At 63.8% G+C, this 21269-nt stretch overlaps 1 protein-coding gene across 1 annotated transcript in view; it reads left to right on the top strand.

Annotated features, from left to right (window-relative positions):
• STK32C (serine/threonine kinase 32C) overlaps positions 1-21269 on the top strand; it is a 34878-nt gene that overhangs the window by 12358 nt on the left and 1251 nt on the right. The window contains exons 2-11 of the mRNA XM_037159187.2: positions 12721-12776; positions 16205-16356; positions 16827-17000; positions 17683-17720; positions 17807-17896; positions 18191-18294; positions 18798-18914; positions 20086-20211; positions 20303-20434; positions 21081-21148. Of these exons, the coding sequence (XP_037015082.2) occupies positions 12721-12776; positions 16205-16356; positions 16827-17000; positions 17683-17720; positions 17807-17896; positions 18191-18294; positions 18798-18914; positions 20086-20211; positions 20303-20434; positions 21081-21148 (1057 nt within the window). The remainder of the gene's footprint in view (positions 1-12720; positions 12777-16204; positions 16357-16826; positions 17001-17682; positions 17721-17806; positions 17897-18190; positions 18295-18797; positions 18915-20085; positions 20212-20302; positions 20435-21080; positions 21149-21269) is intronic.

Raw genomic sequence — 21269 nt, 5'->3', positions numbered from 1 at the left:
TGAAACGCCTGTCAGACCGGAGCCCAGAAGCTGGCTGACAAGGGGGCAGGTGCCCTGTGTCCCGGGTGGGCGGCTGCCTCCTTGGAGGGTCCTGGTGCCTCCTGGGGACCTCGGCCTCCTCAGGCTAAGTGGGCGTCTGGCTGGAGAGGGCGGGGCCTCAGCCACCCGACCCCGGCTGGCTCCGCACTGTCGACCTCGGGCAGCCCAGCCTGTGCACTGTGAGGCATCAGCAGCAACCCTGGCCTCTATGCACAGAGGCTGGTGGCCCTTGTCTGTCTTGGTGACAGTTAATCCTGCCTCAGAAACTGCCACGTGTCTCCGCTGCGCTAGGCTGTGAGAACAGCCCCCAGCGGGGAGGTGCCATGGGGTCGTGGCTGATGGTTGGGGGTCAGAGTTGATTTTGATCATATCCAGGAGGCCCCACCCCTGGCACCAGGCCAGAATGTGCCAGAGCTCGATGGTCCGGGCCAGGCCTCTGCTGGCGGACAGGACCAAAGAGGCGCCGAGAGGCACAGCCCCACATGAACCTCAGAGCCAGGCCAGGGCCAGGCCCCCAGGGCGGTTTCACCAATACCAGGGCCTGCTCAGGGGGCTCCGGGTGGACCACCCTGGTGCCACCTCAGCTGCTCTGGGGAGCTGTGGGTCTGCATGAGTGTGTGTGCGAGCACAAGTGTGTGTGCAAACGTGTGTGAGTACAAGCCTGTGCATTACCCTGTGTGGGTGTGAGCGCAGTGTGTGGACATGTGTGCCTGTGAGCAGAGCAGGGTGTGGGTGTGTGTGGGTGTGCACATGTGAGTGTGCAAATGTGTGATTACATGGATGCGTTTGTGAGTATGTGTGACTGTGAATGTGGGCATACATGTATTTGTGTGTGCGAGATATATTTTTATGACTTTTGAGTGTGAGAGACTGTGTTCGTATACGTTTTGTGTATGTCTGTGCCTGTGCATGGGGGGAGAAGTAGCAGCCGAGAGCCGGCCCTCAGTCCAGCGAGGGCCGGTCCTGGACTGTCCACGGACTGCCCTGGCCGTCCACTCCACATGGACGCTTTGCCTGTGGAGTTGCAAGTGGCCATGGTGGCACTCTCTGCCTCTGGGAAGTAGCTGGCATCATGGTGGCCCGGTGTTTGGGGGAGGCAAGGCCGACCATGGGCACTGTCCACCTGTGGCCATGGCCTCCCGTCCCCTTCTCTGTTGGGATCACAGGGAGGAGGACTGCCCACCCCTGCTGCCACTTCCTGGCTCGTTGGGTTGGGAGGTGAGGAATGGCCGTCCTGAGAGCTCGTCAGACCTGGGGCCATGGGGCCGTGAGCTGCTGTCCGCCACGTGGCGGGCGCCGAAGGCTGGGAGGTCAGGTTTGAGCAGCCTTATCACACTCCTGTGCCTCCGGAAGGCAGGGGTGGCGGGCAACGCCCTGCCCTGAGGGCTCCTGGCCTGGAGCAGCAGAGCCCCCGCCCTCTCGCTGGGGGACAGATCTTCCAGCCACAAGTGCAATTGTGAAGCAAGAGCATCGTGGGCTGAGAAAGTGGGGGGGCAGGGTCCCCTGGAGCTAGGCGGACCTGGCTTTGGACCCACGTGGGCGTGTCCAGTGGACTCTCAGGAAACTGTAACAAAATGAACTCTGATTCCTTTCAATTAAAGAAAGAAAGAATGCCCGAGAGAAGACACATTTGCTTTCTGCCGACCGAGTTAATCGAAAGGTTCTGAAAGTCTCTGTTAATTACCACTTCCTCTCTGGTGGCTCCTCGGCTTCCAGTGCGGGCACTGGATTGGTTCTCGCTCTTTGGCGTTCAGACAGCGCCCGGTGGAGGACAGACACGACCGTGTGAGGTGAGAGCAGCTGGTCCGAGGGGCTGCGCCTCTGCCTGCCCGGCCCTGGTGCGGGGCCACCCACCTGCTCCAGGAAACCCCTGCGGCCAGCTCCCAGGGCTCGGACCGGTCAGGCAAGAATGCGCTGGACTCCCCAGGGCCCTGTCTGGGCTGGGCACTCAGTACAAGCTTGTTGAACGGGATGAAGCGACTGGGAAGAGAGAGCGCACGAGCTGGTATGAGATGGGGCTCCGCCGTCCAAGGCCAGGAGCGGAAAGAGTTAAATTTAGACGTCAGCTTTACTGACATGGCGTTGCATTGCACGAAGTCCATCGATTTTAAGGCTGTGATGCAGTGAGTCCCCACAGACAGGTCAGTCCTGTGACCCTGCTGCCATCCAAGGGGGCGTCTCTGTCACCCCAGAAAGGTGCCCGGGCCCCTCGGCGGCTGCCCCGCCCTGCTCCTGAGCTGGCTCTCGGCCCTCACGCCCTTGCAGTTCCCAGTGGTGACCTTGGAAAGGGAGTTTTTAGTTTGATGAAGTCCAGTCTTCACCAGTGTCTTCCTTATGGTGGTTCTTGCTGCGTTTTCTCTGCGAAAAACCGGCCCAACGCATCATGGTCACAAAGATTTTCTTCTTTGCTTGCTTGTGGAATTTTTATGGTCTTAGACGTTAGTGTTTGTTTCTGTTCCATTTTGAGTTGATTTTGGTATTGATTCGAAGTAAGGACCCTAGTGTTCTCTCTCTCTCTAATTCTATTTCTTTGTCTTTGTCTTTCTCCTCCCCCCTCCCTCCCTCCTCCTGCTCCCGTGTGTCTGTGTGACCCACACTGCATGCGGAAGGGACTGTCCTTCCCCACTGAAGCTCCCCAGCACCTTTCCTAAAAGTCAGCTGCACCGTAATTGCGGGTCTCTTTCTGGACCCTGTTCTGTCTCCTTGCTCTGTGTCTGTCCCACACCGCGCCACGCTGGACCGATGGCCGCAGCTTCACGGTGAGTCCTGAGGGCGGGTGTGCACACCCTCCAGCCCCGAGTTCCTCCCACACTGTCTGGACTCCCCCAGACCTGCTGCTTTTGCACGGGTTGGTTAGAATCGGTGTGTTCACTCCCAGGAGCAGCGGCTGAGGTGTCGACGGGGATTCATTGACTGACTTGGAGAGATGGGACCTCTCGGGACCGAGTTCCCCAGTCTGTGGGCCGGACGTGTCACCAGCCTTAGGTTCCATCTCCACTGCTTCGTGGTGTCTGGGCCCCGAAGTTGCACGTGTTAACTCACCGTGTGTCTTATGTTTTAGAAATAAATCACTGCACACTGACGGCGCCCTGAAGCCTCGCTTTGTTTCACCCGCTCCAGTGTCTAATCTGTGGATTTCCTAGGGTTCTCTGTCACACAGCCACACTGCTCCTGAGAAAATGCATTTCTGTCTCCGGCTTTTTACACGTCGCCTGCACCGTCTAGTGTCTCAGGTGCTGTGCGGCGCAGACGTGGGGAGAGCAGACACCGCGTTCGTCTCCGATCTCAGAGGGGCGTTCGGTATCCACAGTGTCGGCTGAGCATTCCCGGAGATTCAGAACCAGATCGAGGGGTCTTCCCTTCCTGGTGTGTGTGGAGTCTGTGGTGCTGCTGTCCTAACGTTGCCGATGGTGTTGGATTGTGTCCAGTGCTGTTTCCGGGTCAGTGGGGGTGGTCCGATGACTTCCCTCTGCTGTTCAGCCAGGGTGGCCAATGGCGCCAACTGACCTGGCGGCGAGAACCAGCCTGGCGCCGCTGAACTCCACTTCCTACCGTTTAATCAGTGACCTTCCCACCTGGGCCCGGGAGGGACGTTGCTCTGGGTTTTCTGTGCCCCCGCGTCTGGGTCTAGTTTTGGTTTGGGGTTCATGCAGAACAGTCCTGTTTCCTGAGAGTCTCTGTGAAGGTGGTGTTACTACTCCCCAAAACGTCGGCTGCAATTCACAGGGCAAGCCGTCACAGCCGGGAGTTCTTGGGGGGCAGTTTTAACACCCACCTGGTTTCTCGGACAGTCACGAGGTCTCCAGGTTTCCGCTGTTCTCCCGTCAGCTCGGTCACTGGCGTCTTTCTCAGAACGGAGTTTGTCTGATTCGTCTTGGCTGTTGGCATGAAGCCCACGATGCCCCTTTGTAGGGCCGCTGTCTCTCCTCCTCTTGTCTGGGTTGGTCTGTTCTTCTCTTTCTCCTGTCTGGTTTCCCCACCCGCGTCTCAGCTGTTCCTGGCTGCCTTTGCGTTTACTCCGCAGATCCCTTCGATGCCTTCCACCTTTTACCCAAAGGCAGTGCCCCCTTTACCGCTGGCAACGACATGCCTGCCTGGAAGTCCGTGGCACATTAGTCTGGGCTCTTCTTTCTTGCAGGGCACATGGGCAGGGTACACTTGTTTTCACCCCACCTGTGTCATCAGATGGGAGGCAGCTGTGTCATAAACGCCATAGTGTTGAGTCGTACTTTTTTAAAGAAAGATTTTATTTATTTCTTTTTAGAGAGAGGGGAGGGAGACAGAGGGAGAGAAACATCAATGTGTGGTTGCCTCTTGCACACCCCCTGCTGGGGACCTGGCCTGCAACCCAGGCAAGTGCCGTGGCTGGGAATCAAACTGGCGACCCTTTGGTTTGCAGGTTGGCACTCAGTCCACTGAGCCACACCAGCCAGGGCTTGAGTCTTCCTTTTTGAAGTCCAGTCTGGAAACGCCTGCTTTTTAGGCGGGTGGTTAACCTTTTACTTGAGCGGAAGCGTCGGTGCGTTTGAGTCTGCGGTCTTGCTATTCGTCCTGTTTCCCCTCTGTTACTGTTCACTGCTGCTCGCCCTGTGTCCAGAGGTGGTGGCCCTGGGCGACGGTGCCCTGCCCCCCGTCCGCCCAGCACCGCAGGTCTGTGCCTCGCACGGAGCTCGCCTCCTGTCTCTGAGACCGGTGTTCGGCTGCAGCCCTCCTACTGCTCACCTGCATGGAGAAGGCCGGCGGGGTCAGCGTGGTGTCTGCTTGGGAGGGCCTCGCGGCCCCGGGCTGCCCCTCTACCCCTCCACTGTGAGCCGCTCCCTCCTGACCTGCTCCCACCGGGGCGGGGCCCCTGGGAAGCAGGAGTGTGGTCTGGTGATGTCGGGCCTGTTTGGTCCCAGGTTCTTTACCGCCCCGTCCCTGCGTCCACCACACACTTCCTCACAGTTGGCCGGCAGGGACACCCCCAAGGCTTTGGCAGCAAGTCCAGGAATTTGGGGACCCTGACAAGAAAGGAGACCCTGCTCTGCAACCGCACGGGCAGGGGGTGCCGCCGGCTCAGTCCTCCTGTCCTGGCTGCCCCCCACCTCGAGCCCCCTTCTCCTTCGGGACCCCAGGACTTCAGCTGGGCGGGGCCTGCTGGGCAAGGAACAGTCTGGTGTGGGCTCCCCAGCAGAGTGTGGGGTGAGGGGGAGCCATCTGGGACTGTGGGGGGGGGCGGCAACAGCCGGTGGCCTCAAAGCCACCCCTCAGCTGAGCCAGACCGCGCCTGGTCAGGTCGCCCCCTCCCCGCGGCCGGGCCGTCCCCGTGGCAGCCCCCTGCACCTCGTCTCCCCTCTGCTGGCCCCCAGCTCCTGGGAGCAGCTGTGTCCCCCGGGGAAGCCACTCAGAGAGAGGAGAACAGGCTGTTCGGAGGTTGGTGGTCCTGGACCCCTGGGAGGGTGACCTGGGAGCCTTTTCTGGGCCCGCCCCCAGCCCTCTGGCTCTGCCTGGGCATATGCGGCCTGGGAGGGATCTCGCCGTGGGGGGTGGTTCCTCGAAGCCCAGAGGGAGGGGATCGGGGGAGCCTCTGAAGCAGCCGCAGCTCCTCCTGAGCCTGGTTGGAGAGGGCTGCATGGTCAGGGCCTCCCGGACACCCGTGGGGAGCCGCCTGTGGGCGGACGTGGGAAGGAGAGCACAGAGCATGGGTCTCCCCTTCACCGCGGGTGGAGGGTGGGGGCAGGTGCGTCCCCTCCAGTCGCCACGCTCAGACCCCCTTCGGCCTCTGGGAGCCGAGGTTCCCGAGTCCGGACCCCTCAGTTTCTCCCTGGGTCAGTCGCCGGCCGCGGGGGTCTCTGCTCCCTGAGCCTGACCTGAAGGACTCCGGAGCCTGGGGAAGCTTCTGCTTTCGTTGGCCCGGGGCCGACACAAACCATCTCCCCAGCTGCCACCGAGTGGGAAGCTCCTCCGGCTGCAGCCGTCCCCTCCTGGGAGCCATTTTCTCAGAGTGACATTTTCGTTTCCTAGACAGCATTTCCAGCCTGGGTCCCAGGACCACACCCTTGGGGGCTGCGGGAGGACGTTTTGCTGTGTTTTTGAAAAAGCCGTTCATATCCAGCCGGAGAGACGTTGGCCCAGCCCCTTCCGACCACAGCGGACAGCCCGGTTTCTTTCTCTGGGGGGGGGGGGGGGGGCGGGGGTCTGGCCAAGTGAACCGGGAACAGCCAGGCCTCTGTGTCTAATAAGCAGAGACCCCTGAGAGGAAAGCCGAAGACAGCCCGCACCCTCACGCCCGGGTAGCCCCGTTGGAGAAAAAGGGGACCCGCGAGCGAGGCCCCAACCTTCGCGCAGGCTGGCGGACCGTGAGGGCCCGCCTCCCGCGTGCCCGAGTCCACCCTGGCCTCCCGTGCGTCCCGTGACCGGCAGCTCCGCGCCCAGGGCACGCCCCCTTGTGCGAGCCTCACGTCGCCTCTGCGGGGCGTTGTCCTGGTGGCACAGGAAGCCCCCCGGTGTTTACTGTCTACGCGGCTTTTCTGCCACGGGGCCTGTGTGACCCGCCCCTGGCGCACCCGCCTGGCTTGTCTGGGGACTGTCACCAGGTGCCGAGCCTGAGAAGCTTTTGCGTGTGGGGGGCTCGCAGCAGCAGCACCATCGCCCCCAAGCGCGGAGCCCCCGGACCGCGACTGCGGGTCTCCCAGGCGGGCGGCCTGCACGCGCGCAGCACCTCCCGCTCTGGGCGCAACCAGGCCTCTCCCCGGCGCCTCCTTGTGGTGAGGACCCACGTTCGCACCTTGGGAGGGAGGTGACCACCCGTCGCGCCTCTGCCTTTTCTGCTGGGCTGGCTTTCTCTCCGATTCGTGTGGGTTTCTCGTCATTAAAGGAAACCTGCCCTCAGGTATCACATTTATTGCAAATGCCTTTACCCCGTTTGTCGTATTTTGAAAATCTGTGTATTTTTTCTCTAGGGGAAAGCCTTACTTTTTGGTTGATGGAATCCACCCGCGGACGGAGACTTTCCTTGGTGGCTCCGTCTCCCACTGGGGTGTGTTGCCCACTCGGGAAGGGCTCTCTCTTTCCAGAGCTGCGAACACATTCGCCCTCATCCACTTTTTCACAGAACTCACGGGTTCACTGTGTGTGAGGCCCACAGGCCACAGGCCACTCAGCTCTCTGTGACACCCCCCTCGGTGGCCCAGTGCAGCCGGCTGGGTCCCCAGGCTCCGAGGCTTCCTCAGAGGAAGAAACTGCTCAGGCCGAAGGAGAGGGGGACCCCCATGTCCCCAGAGGCTGGAGCCCCAGCAGGCATCGCCTGGCCTGCCCCCCCCCCCCACTTGAACGGAAGCAGCGAGAAGCCCTGGCTTCTCTCCAGAGACTTCTGGGAGGTCCCACCCTCAGCCGGTCTCCCATCCCGCAAACCGCAGTGCCCAGCTCCCGAGGGAAGCGGTGTGCAGTCCGGCTCGGTGCTTCCGGCTCCTATCTTTGGAAACAGGAGAACAGAAGGCTTAGGCCCCCCTCCAAATAATGCGTGTCCTTAATTCTATTCACTTGGGCCTGAAGTAGGCCCGCCCCTTTCCAGGATGGCCCTCGGGTCTGTGGAGCTGGAGGAAGGAACCGCTGGGCTGTTCCCCTGGAGACCAGGGGTTTGCTGGCTCTGTGGGGCTGGGAGGGGGAGGGGCCTGTCTGGGTTGCCTGGGAAACCAACCCTGGAGCAACAACACTGTGTCCCTGTGTGAGTGGTGTTCTCCGGGAGCCTGAGTGACTCCATCTAAACGCCCGGGAGCCAGCTGCAGGGTGAAGGCCCCAGCCTGGGCCAGGCGGGTCCAGGGAGGAGGGGGTGGAGGCTCATGGGCGCTGACTCAAACTGGCCCCCCCAAAAAGGCTCAGCTTTTCCGCATCTCATGACTTTCCTTAAAAACCTCATTTTTTAATCCTTCCCTGAACGTTTTTCCTGCTCTTTGTTGCTATTTCCTAGCGGAGCATCTGCCTTCTATTTTTTGTGAACCGGAGGAATTGGTGACTAGAACACTGTTCACCACAGACGCTGTCCCGATGTGGAGCCGGCCAGGCTGCAGTCTGGTGCCCTGCTCCCCACCACCCCTGGGCCCCTCCCCAGGCTGCCACAGCCCCAGGGAGGCCGGGCTGGGACTCCCCAGGTTCTCTGCCCACAGAAGTTGCAACTATGTTTCTTCCTTGCAAGGTCTGGGGGTGGTCTCTCCTGGAAGGGCCCTGTTGTGTTAGGGGCTGGGTCCTTGGGGCTCGGGGGCTGTGGGCTGATTCCTCAGGGTCCCCGTCATGGCCATCACCTCTGATTTCCCTTCCTCTAAGGCACAGTTGGTGCCCTCCCGAGACTCGGGCCTGGCCAGGCCCCTGGGGAGGAGGTCCCAGCCTGCCAGGGCCTGAGGCAGGGAGGCCCCACCTGCAGGAGACTGGGGATGTCTGGGACCCTCCCCGGCCCAGTGAGCATTTTCCAAGACAGGCCAGTGCCTGAGGGACAGAGGCCTGCACACTCGGCAAGGCTCCTGTCCAGGAAGGGTCAGGGATAGGCCAGCTTCGAGCCAGGCGTCACCAGGACCTGAAGCCTCGGAGAAATGTCAGCTGGAGGTATGGCTCCCAGCCTGCAAAGCCAACTACCAGGCGATTTATTAACCTTTAAATGTGGACTTCCCATAAAAATGTGCAAATCTCTTTCCAAAGAAAAGGTGGGAAATGAAACCACGTGTGCACCACCAGGCAGAAGTTAGAACGGCGTGTTGTCTGCAGCAGTGCCCCCCCCCCCCGTTTGATTTACCCAGACGCAGGAGGGGGCCGGGGCAGCTGCCCCACTGGCCGCGCTAGTGGTCAGCCACCCCCCAGGCAAGCAAGCCCTCGGCTTGTGGACGGTCCCTCGGCTGGGGAACTGGGGCCACAGGAGTCGTCCCCCCCAAATCCCGGCTTCAGAGAGCCCAGGGGCTCCGTGAGACAGGTCAGGCAGCCCTGGGGCGTGGGGCCTCGGCCCTGGCTCTGCTGTCCTCCAGCCACTGGGAGCGGCCTGGCCACGTTCTGCCCGATGAGCCCGCGGGTTCGAGATGCACACTGCTCTAGCTGTGGGCCTGGATTCCAGCCCAAACATGCACTGTGTCTCGAAAACACTGGGGCTCATTCTGAGCTCTCAGCGCTTGACAGTCCCAGCAGTTAAGGCACCGAGGCCCCGCATCCAGCCAGGAGTCCTCCCGGTGGGGCAGCTGCTGGCCGGGAGCCGGATCAGTGTGGGTGCATTTACCATCTGCCCCTCACTCTTCACTCCTTCGCTCCTCACTGGCTCCCAAGCCTGCGATGGGCGTGGGGAGTGGGCTTGGGCCTGCAGGGGGGACTTTGCTGCACCCCCAGGTGACATGGCAGTCACCCCAGCCTGGGTCTGCCAGGCCTCACATGAAACCACAAAGTGCCTTTCGGGACACAAAGCTCCTCCCGGTGGGAGACTGCGCTGTGGGCGCAGCCCTTGTGGTCACAGTAGGTGTCCCATTGACACCTGGGAAGCAGGAAGGCTGAGCACTCAGCGACGGGTGTTGGTGGGCTCCGGTGAATACTCGCGATGCCAGTGATGGTGAGCTGCCGGCACGTCGGGCCCAGTGGCCCCACCTCCGCATGGTGAGGCGAGGGGTGCTCCCAAGAAGGGGTGCCCCCAGGTGGGGGTGCTCCCAGGTAGGCGGGCACGGCGAGAGCCCCAGGCCTGGCAGCTCTAGCTCGGTGAGCTGCCACATGGGAGAGACACTGGGTGGTCTCGTCAGCTCAGGAGCGACCTTCACGCCTCGGGGACAGATCCGCCTGTCAGCCCAGCCGCGTGTGCAGGGAGGAGGCGGCACTTAGCAGCGCCGCGGGGGCGATAAACGGCTGTGAGGCCCCACGCTGCCCACACTGGCTGCTCCCAAGAGCCCTCCCTGCCCCCGCAGCAGCTTGAAGGATGGCCTGAGTCACACGCACACACGTGTGCGTGCGCACGGGGAAGATCGGGCTCAGCAGCAGGACCCAAAAGCGGCATCTCTTCCTCCGGCTCGGAAATTGCCGGAATCCCAGAGATTCGCGCGGGCTCTGGGTTGGGTGCATCTGTCGGAATGTCTGCCGAGCAGCCTGTGGGCCGCCGACGGGTCCCGTGCAGGCCTTCGTGCCCCCCACTGGGTGTGGGCACGCGGACGAATACCGGCACACGCGCGCACACACAGAGCTGTGCACCCACACACAGGCGCATGCAGGCACATGCACACATGTGCACACACACCACAGAGGGCACACGGGCACGGGTCACATGTATGCATAAGACGCATATGTGTGCACATGTACCCACACACGGTGCACAGACGCACACACTCAAGGGTCATCGGAGGTGTACCACTGGGCTCCAGAATAGCAGTGCAGCCTGGGCTGTGTGCACTTGTCCCATCTGGGTGGGGTGTCCAGGGGCCCACGAAGGACACCAGTGCCTGTGTTTGGCACCCTTCTTCCAAAGCGGGAGCCCCCCAGGGCGGCCGGTCTGCTCGGCACAGTCTGAGCCCAGGGCTCACTCATGGTCACTGGGGAAGCCACGTGGGGGACGAGGGGCCAGGGAGGTCTGGGGCTGGGCTGGAGGTCACGAAAGTGGGACGTTCTGTGGGCACAGCCGCGGGGACAGGTGAGCAGACAGTGGAGGTTCTGTGCTGGCCCAGGCTGGTCCCCAGGCCGAGCACAGGCTGGGCTGAGTGGCAGCCTCAGGACCAACCCACTTCCCGCATGTGCTTGAGGCGACCAGCCTCCCTGCGGCGGCTCCGTGCAGCAGGGCTGGGGAGGACCCGGGCACCGCTGCCTTCACCTGACCCGGCCATGCCACCTGCCTGCTCCCCGCTCCCGGCTCCCAGGTGAGCCAGCTGAGACCCACAGGTGACTCACCCTGGTGGATCCATGGCTGTGCTCCCCACATCAGAACCCCAAGTGTGGGGTTCCCATGAGCTGAGGCCTTGGGCAGTGCTGAGGAGGGAGGGCTTCCAGGACTTGGAGGTGGCAGCCCCTGGGCTGGGCCCAAGCAGGACCCCACGCCAGGAGATTCAGAGGCCTGGCAGAGCCGGCAAGAGCCTGCCTTGTCCAGAGCTGCTCTTCTCTGACCAGTCCCCTTGCTGCCCTGCTGGGCACACCTACCTCGGGGTTCAGGGTTCAGGGCTCAGCAGCTGCCCAGGCCTGTGTCTCCCCCTCCTCGTTCCTGGCCCCCACCCAGCTCCTGGCCCTCAGTGCTCTCTGGTTCATCCCTGTGCCCTGGGCTGGTTCCCTGGCTGGGGCGGGGCAAAGGGACACCGTGGTTCTGGAGGCCTGTCCAGAGGTACTGGCAGGGGCCTTGGGCAGCAGAAGTCCCTGTCCCTTTGTCCCCCTGTCCTGGGCGACACCCCCAGGGCAGGGAGGAGCTGGCCTGGTGGGCAGGACTGCTGTACAATCTGGCAGTTGCCCGAGTCTCTAAGTTAGGGGTGCTTTCGGTGCGGCTGAGGCTGCCGTGGTGAACCCCGAACACAGGTCCAGCTGGTTCAGACCCGACAGGATCCAGGACAAATGCCAGTCATCTGGGAAGTTACCGCTGAGCGTGTTTTGAGCCAAAGTTTTGCTGGACGGAGGCGTGGGGGCAGCTCCCGGGGCCACATGGAGCCCGGCCTGGGGACAGGCACCTGCAGGCTCCTGGTTTCCAGTCATGCAGAGTCCTGGGCTCTGGTGCCTTCCTGGGGCCCAGAATCAGGACTGTCCTGGAACCAAGGCCCCCAGCTGCCTCAGCTCTGTCTCTGGCCTGGTTTGAGCCTCAGCTGTGTTTGTTCCTCAGAGATTTCAGGGTGCTGGCCTGGCTCCTGCCCATGGGCTGGGCTGTGTGGGGGAGGGGCCTCAGCTGCATGGAGCCCAAGGGCATGGGGGAAGAGACCGGGGCTGGTAGCAACCTGGGGGCACCACCAGGCCGGCTTGGGCCCTGGGTGGGGTAGAAGGGGGGAGACGCCTGTGAAGACCAAGGGGCCTGTCCTCCAGTCCCCGGTGAGCAGAGCAGGCACCGGTTCAGAACGGAGACGGGAGCCTGCAGAGCATGTCCGAACCCCATCCCGTCCTCAGGGGCTAACGTGGTTCACGTGCTGTGTATGGCAGGGGCAGTTGTGACAGCTAGGGAAGTGGCCATTTCCAAGGTCCAGGAGGGGCTCACTGTCCAGCTCTGTTCATAAAGTCGGCAGAAGTAAGAACTTGGGCGGTTCCTCACAGACCTGGGGACCAGCGCTCCGGGTTCTGGGGATTAATCCTGGAAAAACATCCAGTGACCCCTCAGGGCAAATACCAACCCCCCACCCCCAGGAGACTCAGCAGGAGGCTAAGGTTCGGCAGCCCGTGAAAGCCCAGGGCCTCCTGTTCATGGGTCTTTGTTGGCGGGGACCAGCTTCCTGGGGAGGGGGCTTCACTGGGCACCTGGGACTGAAGCTGAGGGGCTCCCTTCCTGCCATTCAGTCCGCAGGTGGGACGGCCTGGCCCCGCCCATAAAGAGCCCGGGAAGAGGGGGGCTGCACTGCCCTCAGGCCCCGCCCCTTTCCTTGGCTCCGCCCCCTTGCCTTGAGGGAGCCCGAGCTCAGCCTCTGGCCAGCACCTGAGCCTCTGGGGGTCTGGGGGTGGCCGCAGTGGGAGCGGGTGGCGGCACAAGGCCTTCTTGCCAACTGACCCGATGTCCTTCTGTTTTGTCCACAGTGAACTTTGACCACTTCCAGATCCTGCGGGCCATCGGCAAGGGCAGCTTCGGCAAGGTAAGGTGGCGCCAGGGAGGGGCCAGGGCGGGGCGGAGGTGTTGGATGGCCATCCATCCACTCAGCCCACCTGCTCCCGAGGGCCAGGGCCACCGGCTTCTGCCAGTGAGGATGGGGGGGTGCCTCCCGCCCAGCAGGCCAGTGCTGCCAGGACACACGGGCTGTCCCCGAGCTCACGGGTGCTGGGCGTCTTAGCCCTGGTGTGTGGGGGTCCCAGAGCACACAGCCTGCACAGCTGCCAGGCTCATGGGGCCGAGACCCCGACACCCCCTCACTGTCGGTGCCGAGGCCACTCCGCCAGGGAGCGGCGCCCTGGCCCTGGGGCAGCCTGGAGGCCCCACCCTCGTGCCCCACCCTCGTGCCCCCACGGGGGCTGCCTTAGAGCCCACTCTGCCGTCTTCTCTCCACCTCCCCCGACGGCTGCCCTGTTAGGCTGAGAGATCGGGACAATTACAGCTCAAAGAGGCTCAACACACTCTCTGCAAAGGTCACAGTCAGCCCCTGGACGCTGCCCAGATGGGTCTGTTGTAAAGGAACCGCGTCTGAGAGGACAGGTCTTTTCAGCCGTGGGGTGGGGGTGGTCCACAGATAAGCCCCCCCATACAGGGGTCTGGATTCTGCTTCTTTGATCTCTGGGCCTTTGAGAGGGATGGAGGGGAACTCGAACGCTATCAATCACCTCATCTCACTGAGTTACAAAGTGCAGACGCCAAGGCCCAGGGCCATAAAGCCGAGCAAAGAGGCCCGAGTATGTGAACCCGCTGCTCTTTCCAAGAGTGGGGAGGCAGCACCTCTGGGTGCCCGCCGATGGTGTCACAGTGGCGAACGTGCCAGATGCTGTCAGCTGGCTGAGACGGCTTCCCAAAGGCCTGCAGAGTCCTGGGTTCCCCGGGTTCCGTCAGGGTCTGCCCCCCTCCCCCGAGGGACATGCAGAGGTGCGGCCGATCAGGAGTTCGGGTCCTCCGAGGTCTGGCTGCCCAAGCCACGGCATTGGCTCCCTGCAAGGCCCCACCCACCATGGCTTCCGGGGAGGCCAGCTGGTTAAGAGGGTGGAAGGCAGGTCTGGGCTGGGGACACGTCGGGGCCACGATGGCAGCAAGGCACGCACAAGCTCACCCCGAGGGACCGAGGGGCGCACGGGAGAGGACCTTTGGGGGAACAGCCACCTTGGGGTGGGAGGGTCAGGTCAGGCAGGTCGCTGGCCATTGGGGCGAGGAGCCAGGTGGCCCCTCGCTCAGTCCGAACTCTGATCTGTCCCTGCTGCCTGTGAGATGGGCCCCGTCTGCAGGAGCTGCAGACACCATCTCGGAGTCTGGGGTGCCTGACAGCACAGGGCTGGGGCCTCGGGCCGGCTCTGCCCCTCCTGCGGCTGCAGAAGCTGCTCAGTGATGGGAGGCAGTCCCCTACCACTTTGGAGGTGCAAAATGCCTACTGTCAGGCGTTTTCTGGGAGCAAACGCTACTTAGGAAAAAAAAGAGCTTGGGGTGAGTCACCTGCAAAACTCGGCGTCAGCAGCCTTCAGTGAAAAGGCAGCCATGCGCAGCGCTGTGGCCTGTGGCCGCAGGGGTTCCCAAGGAGACCCCTGGGTGCCCCAGGGGCCAGGGCTTGCCCTCTTCCTGTTTGGATCGAGTTCCACTTCCCCTTTGCGGGGCCTGAGTGATGACCAGAGGAAGCGGCTTGGGAAGCTGCGGCCCATTTCGTGTGAGGAATTGGCTTCTTGGGGCCGGCTGCTTTCCGCTGGGAGTCTGTGTCGCTGCCGCCGGCTCCCACGCCTGGTTGGTGGACACCGCCTGCCTGGTCCGTGGCACCAGGGTCCCTCTGAGCAGCCATGGTGCCCACCCCCAGCATTTCTAACTGCCACCCACTGGAGCATCAGGGGGGAGCTGAGCCCCTGAAGACCCTGCCCCAGCCCCAGCCCCAGCCCCAGCCCAGTCCTCAAACGGAAGCCAGGAGGGTCCTTGGTGCTCTCGGCCAAGACTAAACAGCACGCAGGTCCAAGGCCAAGCCCCGTGACCCTGGGCAGGAACCTCTCTGGGCTGAGGCAGTTCCAGGCAGGACTTCTCGGGGTCTCAGTGGCCTGTGCGGACCCCTGTTCAGTCTGAGCCGTGGCAGAGCGCCCCCGGGAGTGTGGGCATCTCCCGGGCCAGCTGTGCCTGTGTGAGGCCCTTGGAATGGCTGGCGCAGTGGATGGTGGTGTGCAGGATGCTACCTGGGGAACGGCAGCTGTGGCTTGCAGAGGTCAAGAAGGCCACCGTGCCTGGAGGAAGTGGGGACACTCGGGGCTGAGAGAAGCTGCCAGCTGCCGTGTCAGAACCCCACATGCTCAGCCCTTGGGCTGGCTCCCCTCCGTGGGGCAGGACCGGCTGATCTGGGGCACTGTGTCGGTGTGCGTCACCACACACCCTCGTGACGGCATCACGGAAGCCACGTCCCTGGTCCCCGAACAGAGCCGTGCTCTCTGTCCCCCCGCCTCTCCCCTCGACTCTAGGCGGTGCCCACACTGGGTAGGTCCTGTGTCCATTGCTTACAGGAAGTAGCAGAGAAGGCCACCTGGACGTGGCATCATGCAAACTGCCACACGTCCTTACACGTCTTCGTGGCCGAGGGACACTCCCTGAGCTCACCAGCTCGTGCCCACAAGGCAGTTGGACGCTAAGGCTGCCTCGTTAAAGTGCAGTGTGACAGATGTCTCTAGGAGAAAGCGCCTTCGTCCCAGGATGCTGTCCCGGGGGAAGGGAGGTGCTCACTCCCCAGAGCTGAATCCAGCAGGTGTGCAGGGACACTGATGACCAGACGGTTCCAGGCACCTGGGACCTCGAGTTCCAGAACCTTCCACTCTCCCTGACTCCTGCTCATTGAAGATGTGGAGACCAAAGACTGTGGGGCTGTCAGAAATGGCTCTCGGTGGCCCGTCTTTGTGAGGTCTTGCCATGACTGGAGTGGGGACACAGCACTGGCTCCTCCTCCTTCGACCTGCACTGCCCGGGGTCCCGAGTCAGGCTGAATTTCCTCTGCCACAAGAGAGTGTGGCCGGCGTCCTTGGAGGTCCCTCGCCCCGGTCCTGCCTGCCACCATCCGTGGGAGCAGAGTCCGCACTGCCAATCCATGGTTCAGTTGAGGGGCCGGAGTGCGGCACAGGGGTTTGTGAACAGCAGCTGCCGTGCACAGGGGCCGCCTGGGGTCCTGGCTCTGGCCAGGGCCCCCTCATTTGTTCCCCAACACCCCTGCGAGCCGGTTGCTGCTCTGAGCCCTGGGAGGGAATGCGGGGGTGGACAATGGTGCTGCCGCCCGCCCGGGCCATGGCTGGGGAGGGGCACTGGCTCCAGCTCAGGTGGGCTGGGTCCTGCCTGCTCTCAGGAGGCACCTGTGCAGGGGAGACATGTCCCTCCAGAGATGCACATCCGGCCATTTCCCTGCCGCACCCACAGGTGTGCATCGTGCAGAAGCGGGACACGGGGAAGATGTACGCCATGAAGTACGTGAGCAAACGTCAGTGCATCGAGCGGGACGAGGTCCGCAACGTGTTCCGGGAGCTGGAGATCCTGCAGGGGCTGGAGCATGTCTTCCTGGTGAACCTCTGGTGCGCCCGCCTGCCCGCTGGGGTGCAGCCCCCGGGTCGCCCACCCCTGGTCCTGCCCGGGGCACTGGCAGCACCCGGCCGCCCTCCCTCTCCCCGATCACTCACAGCCCCCCGCCCAGGCCGCCAGCTGTCGGGTGTCCAGGGCACCCTGTATTCGTGAGGGTCCCCCACCTGCAGGACACCAGCTTTCCCACAAAGAAGGCCTGGGACCTGCAAGTTTCAGGCAGAAAGTTGAGAGGGCTGTTTCCTCCACAAAAGGGGGCTCCAGACCCACCCCAGGAGGTGGGGACCTTCAGGTCGCAGCAGGCCACCCCCTTCCCCGAGGGAGCGCCCGGTGCAGGGTCCTCTGATCCCCGGCATTTCCCCCTCGGGGTCGAGGGGTGGTGGGCGATACTCCCTAGTGTGCAGGCCGGCGGCCCCCTGTGGCACTGGGTGGCGCCCTCGTGCATGTGGCAGGCCCTCCCCCGCAGGTACTCCTTCCAGGACGAGGAGGACATGTTCATGGTGGTGGACCTGCTGCTGGGTGGCGACCTGCGCTACCACCTGCAGCAGAACGTGCAGTTCTCCGAGGACACCGTGCGGCTGTACGTCTGCGAGATGGCGCTGGCCCTGGACTACCTGCGTGGGCAGCACATCATCCACAGGTGCACGCCCACCTGTGCGGGGCGGCGGGGACCTCTGCAGGGCGCCTCACACTCCCCCAGGGGCCCTACCGGGGGCCGGCACACAGAGCCCTTGGGTCTCAGGGACCCTGGGGCCTGGCCCTGTTGGGGTGGCCTCTGCCTGGTTGGGGGACCGCAGGGCCCCATTTGCCCACCTGCCCTGGGTCTGGGGATGCAAACTAGAGCAGCTGCTGAAAGCAGAGGGAATGCGGGGGCTGGAGCTGCATCTCTGGGATGCAAGCCCGTGGCGTGCTTGGCCATGGAGTCTCAACCTCGATTCCGGCCTTTCCACCCCAGTGGCCTCTGCTGCCCCACGTGGTTCAGAAACCCGACAACGGCTCCGCACCTGGGAGGCCGGCCTGCTCAGCCCCAGCCCAGGCTCTGGGAGGCAGGGTCTGCTGGGGGTGCTGCTTCTGTCTCAGGGGGCTTTGGCTGCCTCTGTATCCAGAGGGCTGGGCTTTTCTCTGCCTTCTGCCTGGTCCGGAAGGTGGGGCTGGAGGCGGCCCCCTCCCAGGGACCAGGATGGCTGGTCTGCAGGCTACGTCCGTGTGTTGCCGGGTTCGGGGCTCTGGGCCCTCCAGCCTGACCAGGGGAGCACCCAGCCCTGCCAGGGGTCACAGGGCATGAACAGGAAGGGTCTCTCCACTCCCTGCTCTTTCTGCAGAGACGTCAAGCCCGACAACATTCTGCTGGATGAGCGAGGTGAGCAGGGGCTTGAGGGATGAGCGCTCCGCCCTCGGGATGCACCTCTGGTCTTTGGACAGCCTCCCTGTCCTCTCTCCTCACAGGACACGCGCACCTGACCGACTTCAACATCGCCACCATCATAAAGGACGGGGAGAGGGCGACCGCACTGGCTGGGACCAAGCCGTACATGGGTGAGCACAGCCCAACTCCCCCCTTCCCACCAGCCCACCGTCCCACTGCAGCCTGTGGCCAGTGGGCCAGCCACTTCTTACAGGCATACGGCTGTCAGCGTGAGGGACAGCTGTGTTTGATCTGTGCAGGTGACTAAGTGACGTGTGAGAGGGTAATGAGTGTGACAAGGAGACACCCCAGTGTGCACGGCGGGTGGTGGGACCTGCCTGTGTTGGTGGCAGCCTGGTCTTGGACCGCAGCCCCAGGTGCCAGCCCTGAAGGGCTGCTCAGCCTCTCCTTCCCTTCCCGGAAAGCCCCGGAGATCTTCCAGTCTTTCGTCAATGGCGGGACCGGCTACTCTTTCGAGGTGGACTGGTGGTCGGTGGGGGTGATGGCGTACGAGCTGCTGCGTGGATGGGTACGGCTCCTCAGGCTCAGCCCCCCCACCCCGGCCCCAAGCTGGTGGTGCCCCGGGCGTGGTCCCCCTGGGGAGGAGGAGGCTGCCCCGCCCCGGCGCCCAGAGACACCTGCACTCTCCGCCAGTGGGGACACACGCTGTTAGCAGCCCCTGCCCTGGGTGGGCGTCCAGTGCCCGGGCAGCAGCAGGGTGGGGAGTGCTGGGGTTTCCACGGTGGCTGGGCCTGTGCACTGGCCGCTGTGCACTGGGCCTGGAATGACCCTTCCCCACCCCCGGGTGGGGGCAGCCTCTCCAGGGCCCATCCACTTGGCCCAGGGCCTGAGGGTGGATTAGGGGCCTTTTCTGGTCAGTTGCCCGCCGGAGGTGCAGCCAGCCCAGGTACCCGCGTCCCCTCCTGGCAGTTCCTAGGGCAGGTGGTGCTCAGCAGTGCCTGACTGGGGTGGGGCCGCAGGGAGTGCGGGGCCGTGGGCAGGGCGCCGGCACAGTGCTGTCTGCTTGCCCAGAGGCCCTACGACATCCACTCAAGCAACGCCGTGGAGTCCCTGGTGCAGCTGTTCAGCACCGTGAGCGTCCAGTACGTCCCCTCCTGGTCCAAGGAGACGGTGGCACTGCTGCGGAAGGTGAGCCCCGCCCAGGGTACAGGGCCCCCAGGTCCCGGCTGGGCCAGCCTCCTGTCCCGAGGGGGTACGACACGGAGCCCCTGCTTCCCGGAGGCGTCTGGCTCCTGCATGTCTGCCTGGAGTCCCTCTGCAGGGGCTCCCCAGCCATTAGCGCTGGCTCTGTCCTCCCACAGCCGCCCCGCCTGTCTGCGCACCTGCGGCTCAGCCCATGGCGCCGGGATAGGCGCCCAAACCAGACACAGAGTTCGCTCTGTGTGGGTCTCATGCCGAATGTGCTGGAGGGCAGTTGTGGGGGACAGGGTGCCAGCCATGCTGTGCTCTGGCCCCTCTGCCTCTACTCCCCTCTAGCAGGTGGGCAGCCACCCCAGGGAGCAAACAGAGAAGCCCCAGGACCCCCTGCAGCCCCCAGGGCCCAGAGCTGTCAGGAACAGGGCCGCAGTCTCCTGCCAGCTTGCCACCCTCAGGCAGGGCTGGGCTGTGGCCCCTGTCCCCTCTCTGGCCCCAAGCTGCCCACTGGAGAGCTTCACTTTAGAGACACAGGTCCCTCAAGAGCAGGGGTGAGAGGGCGCTGGACATGTGGGGCCCAGTGGCTCCCAGTCCTGAGTCTTGGCCTGTCGGGTCCTCCTGGGCAGGTCTGGCCCTTGCCTGGAGACCTTTGACCCTGGAGTTGTAGCCAGGCAGCCAGAGTCTCTCCTGTGCCTAATGGAGCCTCCTAACCTAGCTTTTGCCCCTTGGAGTGCTGCCCTTACCTGCCCAGATGGTTCCCAGGTGGGACCTTGGCTCTCGGAAGCTCCAGGGGGAGTGCAGATGGCCTGAGCACCGAGCCCTACACCTGGGGAAGCCTCGCCCCACCACCCGGGCACGCCCCGGGCCTCGTGGGCCTGCGAGGGCCGTAGTTAAGGTCAGGTGGCCGCCCTGCAGTTGGCCAGGCCGAGGCTGCCACCTGCTGGCGAATCTCAGCAGACCGCCCTCTGCCTCCTCCGCCGGAGATCGGCGAGACCGCGCACCTCAAACCTTCCCCCGGCGGCGCTCCTGCGCCGACCGGGTTGCCTGCCTAACCCTGAGACCCTGCACGTCCCACCCTCGGGCCTCTGGCCTGGACGGCTCTTCTGGGCCAGGTGCTGGGCCGCGGGGCGTCGGGGCAGCCCCATCTGATGTGGACTCCTTCCAGCTCCTCACTGTGAACCCCAAGCACCGCGTCTCCAGCCTCCAGGATATGCAGGCGACCCCCTCGCTGGCCCATGTGTTGTGGGACGACCTCACCCAGAAGAGAGTGGAACCGGGTTTTGTGCCCAATGTAAGCCTGCACGACCGCCAGTTGGCGGTGGGGCCGGGGGCGGGGCCTGGGCGGGGCCACGGGTGAGCCCCGCCCAACCTTCCCCCTGCAGAAAGGCCGCTTGCACTGCGACCCCACCTTCGAGCTGGAGGAGATGATCCTGGAGTCCCGGCCACTGCACAAGAAGAAGAAGCGGCTGGCCAAGACCCGGTCCCGGGACAGCGGCAGGGACGGCTCCCAGTCCGTGAGTGTGGCCCGGGGTGGGGGGCGCTGCCTGCCCTGGACCCTCTGCTCTCGCCGGCCTCAGCCCCTCTCTCGGGCACCTCGTGCCCACCGGGCCCCACAGACCCACTGCCGCTCCTCCCCACCCAGCAGAGCTGCTGGAGCGGCGGGTACACACTGTGGCGTGCCCCCCCTTCCAGCTCACACTCGACGTGGCCCTGGTGATGGGTCCTGAGAACGGGCTTCTGGGGCAGCCCCTGTGCCAGGGCACCCAGGGCATCCAGGGCAGGGCCCCTCGAAGCAGGCGTGGAGATCTGATTTTGTGTGCAAGCGATAGGTGACCAGGAGGACCCAGGAGGAAGTGGGGGAGGGGAGGGAGCCGAGCAGGATGGTTTCCCGCCAGGTCTGGTCACAGGGACACTGCCTTCCATGTCAGCATCCACTGAGGTGGGGGGCGGGGGGCTGGGTGTCCGCCCAGGGAACCCTCCTGTCCCTGGCTGAGGGCCACCTGGGAGGTGCAAACCCCCACTGCTCTGGCTGCCGAAACAGAGTTCCAGCTTCAGAAGAAGCCCCAGGTGCAGCCTCCGGAGGAGAGGCAGACCAGGTGGAAGAGGCCCTACCTGAGGGCATGAGGGAACCTGACATCTGTGCCTTATTCTGACTAACAGGAGAATGACTACCTTCAGGACTACCTTGATGTGATCCAGCAAGACTTCGTGATTTTTAACAGAGAAAAGTGAGTGCGTGGAGGATGGGGAGGACCAGTCGGTGGTGATGGAGGCAGAGAGGAGTTGGGGGGATGGGCCAAGGTTTTCTTGGCCATACCAGTCCTGAGCCCCACCAGTCACATGGCATCA

This window comes from Artibeus jamaicensis, unplaced genomic scaffold, assembly GCF_021234435.1.
Source record: "Artibeus jamaicensis isolate MK-2021 breed Jamaican fruit bat unplaced genomic scaffold, CSHL_Jam_final contig_490, whole genome shotgun sequence".
In the NCBI taxonomy this organism is placed as follows: Eukaryota; Metazoa; Chordata; class Mammalia; order Chiroptera; family Phyllostomidae; genus Artibeus; species Artibeus jamaicensis.
The sequence above is the reverse complement of the archived record's forward strand: the minus strand, read 5'-3'. Positions and strand labels throughout refer to the sequence as shown.